This window comes from Ahaetulla prasina, chromosome 3 (genome assembly GCF_028640845.1).
Source record: "Ahaetulla prasina isolate Xishuangbanna chromosome 3, ASM2864084v1, whole genome shotgun sequence".
Lineage (NCBI taxonomy): Eukaryota > Metazoa > Chordata > Lepidosauria > Squamata > Colubridae > Ahaetulla > Ahaetulla prasina.
Window position 1 is genome coordinate 116114378 of NC_080541.1, and position 10019 is coordinate 116124396.

General features: G+C 39.6%; 1 protein-coding gene across 1 annotated transcript; it reads right to left on the reverse strand.

Moving 5' to 3' along the window:
- Positions 1-2768: 2768 nt before the first annotated feature.
- FASLG (Fas ligand) lies at positions 2769-9157 on the reverse strand. Its single transcript, XM_058175861.1, has 4 exons — positions 8769-9157; positions 8570-8615; positions 6392-6445; positions 2769-3163 (listed from the first exon to the last, which is right to left on the reverse strand). The coding sequence occupies exons 1-4, from the start codon at positions 9072-9074 to the stop codon at positions 2769-2771; spliced, it is 801 nt and encodes a 266-aa protein (XP_058031844.1). The 5' UTR covers positions 9075-9157.
- Positions 9158-10019: the final 862 nt, after the last annotated feature.

Here is a 10019-nt window from a genome sequence, read left to right on the forward strand (position 1 = left end):
CTCATCGTTCCCATCACCAATCTCTTTCCACTTATGACTGTATGATTGTAACTTTGTTGCTGGCAATCCTTATGATTTATATTGATATATTGAACATCATTTGTGTGGTAAATGTTGTACCTTGATGAAGGTATCTTTTCTTTTATGTACACTGAGAGCATATGCACCAAGACAAATTCCTTGTGTGTCCAACCACACTTGGCCAATAAAAAATTCTATTCTGTTCTATTCTATTCTATTTGTTTTTTCTGGAAATTAAAGTAATGCTATTTTAGGAAGTGAGTTCTAGACAACTTGTTTTTCCACTGTTCACATTCTAACTGTAGGAAAAGTGACTACTCTTAAACACAAGCAGAAAGATTATTAAACATATGACCTGTGTGCATATATAGTGTCCAGAGATGGAAAAGAGTGCATATACAGACTGAATACACTTAACTTCATGTGATGCAAGTTGAAAGTGTTCTTTGTAGTCTTCTCCATGGGTCATTTTAGCTAGCTTTGATAACAGGGAATCCTTTTGTGGCCTAATCGTTAGTTTTTAAATTTTGCCACATCAAAAGATGCCACATCAAAAAAAAAATTTAGAACTGTTCAACCTGGGAGGGATTTACCACACTTTCAGCAATGTTTCTAGCTAATACTTTTCCTAATGCACATATGATCAAAATCTGCAGTTCAGACATTAGATGCTCTTTTAAAACCAACTCAGAGTAAAGGAGGGAATCTAGCTATGGCTTTTATGAGAAAACTGGTTAAGCTGGGTTTCCTTTTACTATATAGCTTAATCTATATTAAGTTATCAATGTGGCAAGAGCTACAGTAGCGCAGTGGTTAGAATGCAGTACTGCAGGCTATTTCTGCTGCCTGACAGCTGCCTGCAATTTGGCAGTTCAATTCTCACCAGGCTTAAAGTTGACTCAGCCTTCCATCCTTCCAAGGTTGGTAAAATGAGGACCCAGATTGTTTGGGGCAGTATGCTGACTCTGTAAACTGCTTAGAGAGGGCTGTAAAAGCACTGTAAAGCGGTATTTAAGTCTAAGTGCTATTGCTAGATACAGTAAACAGTAGATCAGAACCTGGCTGAATTTAAAAAATGAATGACAATTTTGCAAGAGAAGACTTTTGAGAGAACAATTTTGCAAGTGGAGCCTATTTTTATTGAGAAATGAAGCTGAGGTTTTCTGCCCTGAAAACTAGAGCAGTGGAAACCAATGTCAAGCCATGACCTCAAATTGGCCCTCATGTTGCCCTTCAAAGAAATCCACATCCCAGAAATGGACAAATGAACATATTTCACATTTAGTCATTCAAGAACCAAGGCTTTATTGCCCCTTTCCCATGCACCTGATCAAAAGTTGGGCAGTGTTTGTGATATGAAATTGACATTATCTGAATAAAATAGAATGTTTAATCCTTCACTTGCTGCTGTTAGATTATTGAAATCCAAGCAAACTAATAATATTTACATACCAAAGTCTTGGCAGAACCATTTATCCCTTAGTAATTAAAACAAATTTACATATACTTAGAAACATGGGAAAGAAACATTTACAGATGTATGGGAACTCAATGTATGTTCGATGTTTCTTGCTACTGAATTGTAAAGCACTTCCTCTTATATTCTATTAACATAGCAGTCTGAACTGCTCCAACTATGTTGTATGTGTTAGTTTTAAGAGGAAGCTAATGCTTCTCTATTTTCTGGACTTATATTCAGTGGTGGGATTCAAATAATTTAACAACCGGTTCTCTGCCCTAATGATTTCTTCCAACAACCAGTTCACCAAACTGCTCAGAAAGTTAACAACCAGTTCTCCCGAAGTGGTGCAAACTGGCTGAATCCCACCACTGCCTATGTTCCTATATACACAAATGGGAGCAAGAGTTACCTGTTTAATTCTCATTGGTGGAATAGAAGCAAAGACAGAGATATATCTGAATAGCCTTTGAAGGTAAGGCCACCAGATCTGGACTGCAAGCATCTAATTAAACACCACATGGCAGTAAGGAGATACCAAAAAAAAAAAATCTTAGCCTTTTCCTATTACTTAGTGATCACCTGAAATTTTGCTGTTCTAGGCTTGTAGCCCTAACTTAGAGAGCTGTGGGAAGAAAAGAAAGTGCACAGGAGCTTGGTAAAGTGGCTGTTCCACCAAGGCGGTAGGCTGAAAGCAGGGTGATTTAAAAGGTCTTGCTCTTTTAAACTACCATTAGTTGCCTATTGCAAACCTTATGCACAGAAACTTTTAAAGCACCCGTTTAATGCCTGTCAGAGGTAGGGGAGAGGAAGGCTTAAAAGCTGACACAAATATTGAGACTATAATTATAACTTTTAAAGTTGCATTTAGTAATGGGATTGTGAGTCCTCAAAGAATCTGGAAGTCAAAAAATCTCTTTCCCCCTCAAGAAATTAAATATAATATATTTTCACATCAAAAATGATGAATCAGAAAGTAAGCAGCATAAAAAAAATAACCTTAGAAAAGAATAGTTGCTGAATTGTAACTGATTCAGGGTGCAAATGACAAAAAAAAATCTTTCGTTTTACAACTTAGCTGCACAATCCATACAAAACTTCCTATATCAGTCTTGGACAGTATTTGGAGTTGAAGATTTCCTGTTAGTCTTGCCAATCAGTATATGGCCTTGAAGCAATCGAGCAGGATTGCAAATGGGAAGTACATAATAGTTCCAGTTCTGCTGTTCCAAATGCTGTTCAGAAGACTCCAATGAATACCTTGATGAAAGTGCTATTAACTGTTTTTTTAAAGCATATATAAGCCAAAAAAGGTTTTTGACTCTTCAGAACTTACCAATGTGGGTTCAGAGACACTCACATACACACTGTCCTGCCTGGAAAGATTGAATAAGGCCCCCAAATAGCTATTTTTGCCCCACATGTGCATTGTCACACAATAGTTCATCTTTCTGTTCTCCATCAGGACTTGGTTGTCAGGATAAGATGGATTTCTCTTGAAAACTATGTGGTCAAGTGGCTGGGAAGTGCAGGTCTGGCCTCGGAAGAACACTTTGGAGTAAATAAAGTAGAGCCCAGTTTCATCGATCATTAGACCCCTGTTCTTGTACTGGACCCCAGAGAGGAAGGCATGTCCATGGGTAGTCTCCCACTCCATGGGATGAGATTGCTGAATTACTTTGCCTAGAGAAACATGAAATATCATGATGAAAATGGGAGTGATTTCATGCAATCAGTAGCATTTGCTCTGGGACCCCATTCCCCTATCAGCCTAGGTGCCAAAACATTTGTACATTTCTTCCTTTCTTCAGGTCAAATGAATCTTATAATTCCAGCCAACTGGCTGGAATTTCACAGCTACTCCCAAGTGGATCCTTCTCCTGGCTGCTTTGTTTCTTGTTTCAGATGTCTTGAAACTCACTCCTGGTTATTATGCTTAACTCTTGTTATAAGCATATTACCTGCATCTCACAGCATCCACAGCAACTTGAACTAGTTTTGGCCTCAGTTGAAATGCTCCAAATAGCAATCCACTGCATACTAGGTTATTGCCATGCAATGATTCCTTAGATCATGGGTGTCAAACTCGCCTCATCATGTTTCCATCACATGACGTTTCATGACATTTTTCCCATTTATGGGTGGGCGTGGCCTGTGCGTGATGCATCTGGCCCATGGGGCACCGGTTTGACACCCTGAGCTTAGACAATATTCAGAAAGGAATCCTTTTGCTTACCCATATTTGGTAGAATCTTCATATGTAGAGTGGGTCACTTATTACAACATTCAGTTGAACCCAGTAAAGATTCATGTGCAGGCAATTTGTGGGATGGGAACAGGATGGGGAGGAAAAAATGGTGTTAATACTCTCAAATTGCCTTTCTTCAATAGAGTACAAAGGCTGATCTTCTGCATGGGGAGTAAAGTGTCCATATAGTTTCGATAGCTCTTAGTACTAACAATAGCACTTATATACCACTTCATAGTGCTTTTTACAGCTCTCTCTAAGCGGTTTACAGAGTCAGCATATTGCCTCCAACAATCTGGATCCTCATTTTATCCACCTCGGAAGGATGGAAGGCTGAGTCAACCTTGAGCCTGGTGAGATTTGAACTGCCAAATTGCAGGCAGCCGGCAGTCAGCAGAAGTAGCCTGCAGTACTGCACTCTAATCACTGCACCACTATTAAACCTTGTCCTTTCTTTCTAGGACAACTTGTTACAAGTTTTTTAAAAAGGATGTGGAATGTTAACAGGCAACAAAAATAGTTGGTTCTTCTATTGGTTGGGATGGGTCATCCTACTTATAAACTAGTACTACCTTATGTGCAGGTTAACCTTGTCAAATGCTATCTGCAATAGGAAGAATAGAATACAGAATAATAGAGTTGAAAGGGAACCTGGAAGTCTTTTAGCCCAACCCCCTGCTCGACCAGGATACCCTACACTATTCTGGAAAAATGACTGTCCGATCTTTTTTTAAAAAATCTCCAGTGATGAACTACCCATAAGTTTTGGAAGCAAGCCATTCCAATGATTAATTGTTCTCACTGTCAGACATTTCTCCTTAATTCTAGGTTGGATCACTCTTGTCCTGCCCTCAGGTGTTTAGAGAATAGAGAATAGAGTATGTTCTCTATGTAAAGGTAAAGATTTCCTTGTCAGCTGTACCCGATTCTAGGATACAGTGCTCATATCGGTTTCTTGGCCGAGAGAGCCAATATTGTCTGAAGGCATTTTCTGTGGTCATTTGGACAGCAAGACTATATGCCAAAGGCACATGTAATCCTGTTACCTTCCCACTGAAGTGGTATCCGTTAATCTACCTGCATTTGCATGTTTTCAAACTTCTAGGTGGGTAGGGGCTGGGGCAAGTAACGGGAACTCACCCCATTGCATGGAAGCTGAGGTCTCGAATCTGGGCTGTCAGCTCTCCAGCTGACAAGCTCAGAGTTTTTAACCAATGAGTCATTGCACCCCCTTTCGCTATGACAGCACCTCAAATAATGAATAACAGAATAACAGAGTTGGCAGGGACAACAGAGGTCTTCTAGTCTAACCCCTTGTTCAAGCTGTCCAGTCTCTTCTTAAAAGTCTCTAGTGATGGAACATCTACAACTTCTGAAGGTAACCCATTCCACTGGTTAATTGTTCTCACTGTTAGGAAATTTCTCCTAGGTTACTTCTCTTCTTGATTAGTTTCCATCCATTGCTTCTTCTGTTGACTTATGGTACTTTGGAAAACAGGTTGTCCCAGGGATGAAATGCTACTGGTTTGGGCCAGTTCGCCCAACTGGTAGTAAAAATGCTGCTTTAAAAAATTAAAAAAAGTTCCAATGAACACACAACACAGCTGATTGTTGGAACTTTTAAAAAACTTTTTAAAGCATTTTTTTACTACCAGTTCGGGTGAACAGGTAGTAAAAAATGTTTTTAAAAAGTTTTTAAAATGTTCCGACTATCAGCTGTGACAATCAGCTGTGCCGCGTGATTGTCAAAACCAGTATTTTTGTGTAAAGTGTGATAATTTGTTTTTGAGCTCTCTGTGATTCTGTGAGGTTCCTGCTTGTTGCAGGGGCCATTTTGTGTGAAGTCCAGCTGCTTTTGCATTGTGTGAGTCAGTTGTGTAGCTTTTCTGTTATTTTTGTGTAAAGTGTAATAGTTGATTTTCCCGGTCACATGCCCACCAAGCCACACCCACCCAGTCACTTGACCACTAAGCCATGCCCACCAAGCAACATCCACCAAGCCACACCCACAGAACCGGTAGGGAAAATTTTTGAATTTCACCACTGGGTTGACCCCCTCTTTTTGTAGCAGCCTCTCAAATACTGGAAGACTGTTTCATGTCACCCCAGTCCTTCTCTTTGTTAGACTGGACATGCCTAGTTCCTGCAACCATTCATCGTTCAGTTTAACCTCCAGTCCTCCAATTATCATTACTGGTATTCTATGCACTCTTTCTAGAATCTCAAATTTGTTTTTGTATCGTGACCAGAACTGGATGCAGTATTCCAAGTGTGGTCAAGATAAGAATGTTAGGCAACATCCTGCTACTCTGAGGTGGAAGCTTCTCACTTTCCTTAGCAAACATGCAGAGAATCTTTGGTTGCAGATTTAAAAAGCCCATACTTTTTTCAAATCTGTTCCCAGGAAAACTCCTCCGGGTTTGGAATTGCTCCTTGGTAAGTTATATTATGTTAAAAATGGAAAATGACAATATTGATGCTGTACAATGTTGAAAGGTATTTGCCTCTTGAACTTTTCTGATCTGATGACCAAGCTAACAATTTGACAACAAGGCATGGGCAAGGTTTCAAACCCACAAAGGGAACAAAGCCTTCTGGGGGTAAGGTGTGGGAGCAGGGGAAGAGAATTAGATGCATCAGCAATATGTGTTTTTGATGCCTACCTGTTAAATGTGCACTCCTCTTGACTTTCTTTTCTGCTGTTCTGTTCAGAACTCCTACATTGCAGCAGAAGAGAAAAAAAGTAGTTCATGACTGTTTGGTTCCATCAGGAGGGTGATTCAGAAGATGAATAGAGGAAAAGTGGAAAGCTCAAGATGGAACCTACCGTATATACTCGAATATAAGCCGATCCGAGTATAAGCCGAGGTCCCCAATTTTACCCCAAAAAACTGGGGTAAACTGGGGACTCGAGTATAAGCCGAGGGAGGGAAATGAGGCAGCTACCGGTCAGGGAAAGCCTCCCTCCCTCAGCCGAGAAGGCTGGCGGCTCCCCCGCCCCGCCCTCTCACTGCACCGGCAGGGCTTCCCCGCGCTAATGCAAAAGCCCGGCAAGTTTGCACCATCCGGTATAATGTGAAAAAAAGAAAAAGAAAAAAAACTCGAGTATAAGCCGTATATACTCGAGTATAAGCCGAGGGGACGTTTTTCAGCACAAAAAACATGCTGAAAAACTCGGCTTATACTCGAGTATATACGGTAATTGGATTCTGTCCAGTGGTGAAATCCTGCCGGTTCTGTCCAGCTCACGTGAGCTGGTAGTGCCAGCAGCATGTGGTTTGGCAAACCGGTAGCAGCAGCAACATGAGGCTCCGCCCACCCACCTGGACATCGTTACTTCCTGTTTTTAACCCTCTACACATGCCCAAAGTCTTCTGTGCATGCGCAGAGGATCAAAAATTGGATGTGATGATGATGCGCGTGTGAGCAGGGTGAGTGGGTGCACACAGCGCGTGCACTTCCGAACTGGTAGGGAAAGTAAGTAGATTTCACCCCTGATTCTGTCTCATCATAAAGCAGTCTCCTAAAGAAGCCGAAACTTGATTTCCCAAAGAAGCAGCACAGATTGCCTCAAATAACTTGATATATTATATGAGGAAATCTGGACTGGTCTAGACTAGGAAATGTTATGCATTCCAGTAAAATTATATTGGCATGTTCTGCCAAAACGAACTTAATAACAGCACAAACACCAATGAAAAATACTTACTAATAAGTCATCCTCTAGTTATGAAAATGCATACGTTTATATTTTTAAGGTATCATAAATAGAGAAGGTTGCATGACATTAGAGAATAACAAATATATGTGAATTTTTAAAAAATCATCCCAGATTTTCAAATTCATATCTGAATTTCTGAAAATCTGTGATATTAGCATGGATGATTTTTACAGAAACCTGGTCCAGATGGATGAGTAACAAAGGCTTTCATTTAAAACAAAAGAAAATTTTTTTCAAAGAAAATGCTGCAAATGTTCATTGTTGCCTGAGTCAAAACAAATGAAGGATTATGTACTAAGGCTTTAAGTTGTTTTATATAAATTCAGAGTGGTATTTTTTATCTTCACTTATCTAGGTGACTTATCTGATCAGGAAAAGGAGAACCAGGCATAGAAATCATTTAGAAGGATTTTAGATGTATTAAGGAACATGGGACAGGAACTATTCTCATGAGGATAATAGTATGGCAGAAAGGGACTGTGTAGTTTAAGAGCAGTTGCTACTAAGGAAAAGTGTAGCAGCAGTCAAGAACACCAACAATGTAATAAAATTGCTATAGATATTAAATGAGTGAGTGAATTAATGAATAAAATCATTTAAAAAAACATGATAGATATAACAGAGCAACTGAAACCTTCCCTTTTTAAATATGCAAAAGTTATAGAAATGGGTGGGGCTTTGATTACCTCTGCCATTTTAATGATTTCCTCCACAAATGTCCCTGATTCTTATTGCTGAGTTTGTGGAACTAAGAATGGGATTTTATATTAAAATTTGGCTCTGAAAATTAAGCAACAGGTAGTCTTTTTTCCTTTCACACAGGAGTTTGCATGAAGTAGAAAAGCCCTGTTCTGTACTGTAGTACTTTATAAATCTGTTCCTTAAAGTCTTTGGATTTGCTTTCTTGTCTTATTCTCCATTTTGCCTATACTCCAAACCTGCATCAGTTATTTGTTTCCTAACCAAGACTCATTCCATTGTTTCAAGAAAATAATGAGAGGATGTGCAAAGCTATGGAGTGAAATTCAGGTATATTATTACCAGGAAACACTGTCTTTGAATAGGAAACACAATTTTTACTTTGTACCTTCCCAATCTTCACAGGACTAGGAGTTCTCACCTTTCAGCATATTAGGAGATATAGGGACACTGCCAGAGCTGGAAAACTGTGAAAATAAGAAACATACAGGTATATTTGGAAAGAAAAACCACCCCACAAAGTTTACATAACTAGGTAAATTTCTATAACTCCAAACCCATTCTCCCAACTTGAGAAGATATCTTATGTACTTCGCCCCTACTTCAAATTAAGATGTTACCTCTTGAAGTTCCTTTTGCAGGTGGAAGATCTGAAACATTGCCAGCCCAATCCCCATGATGACAAGTAGAATCAGCAAAAATACCACCAGGAAACAAAGGCGTGTACCATCTCTGTGATTCTGTCTATGCCTTTTTTTCTCTGGCATAGGCAATGGTAAACAAATGTCCTGATCTGCCACAATTCCACTGGAATGGTACAGTCCCATTTGAGGAGGACGGTCTGAGCTAGGAAGAGCACTGTTGTTTGTCCAGAAGATCTGGGGATAACCACAATACTGATTCTGTTGCATGACTGAAAGATGCATACATTGAGTCTTTGGACTCAATCTTCTTCCCTCACTGCTATTGAGATAATCTTAGACACTGTGTCATCAAAATGCTCTCTTCCTGCACTGTATTTCCACTCAGCAACTGCACTCAAAGCTGAAAAACTTTGGGGTTGACTGCTGAAAACCTCACACAGCTTCCGCCCACTGTTGTGATGCTAGATAATTGCATGCAGAAGGAGGTGCTTTGAAGTTGCCCCAAAACCACCCTCAAGTGGTATTATCCCTAAAATAAATTTAATATAATTTTTAAAAATACCCATCTTTTTATGGGGGGAACAAAAACAAAACAAAGCAAACTCTGGCCTCTACGACATTCCCCCCCACCCAAATAAAACAACCCTTTTGTCCATCTGGTCCCACCAGCTTTTCATAACTCTACTTATTGTGAGCCTTCCAAGAATTATGTGGAGTAGACTAGAGTAAGGTTGCCAATTGTAGGGAGACTTGTAACACAAAGGACCAGAAAGAACTTTACATACAGCTTAATTTTAACCGTAATTCTACATGTACAGTAGAATAAAATTCTAAGTCATAAGGGCAGCTGTATGAACTATTTAACTGAATTACTTTTGTTCATAGATTTTCGATGATAATCAAAAGGAAATTAGATGTTAAAAGCCTGCCACAACATTCTTTATGGAAACATGAATGGATAAGTGGGCAAGAGGGTTCTGATGATATGTGATGACAGAATAGTTCCTGAGTTCTGGGGCAGTATCACCTTGATTGTTAGCTGCATAAATAACAAAATGGTGAAGAGGACTCATTAATCTACTTTTGTGCATTTTCAGTGGATTCATACTAGCTACAAGAAGTGGTGGGTGTGTTTTAAGTTTCACTTGAGATTTCCATTGCATTAAAAGTGGGCTAGTCTTTTCAGGTGCATCCTTTGGATGGAAAAAGCCATGTTTCATATTTTAG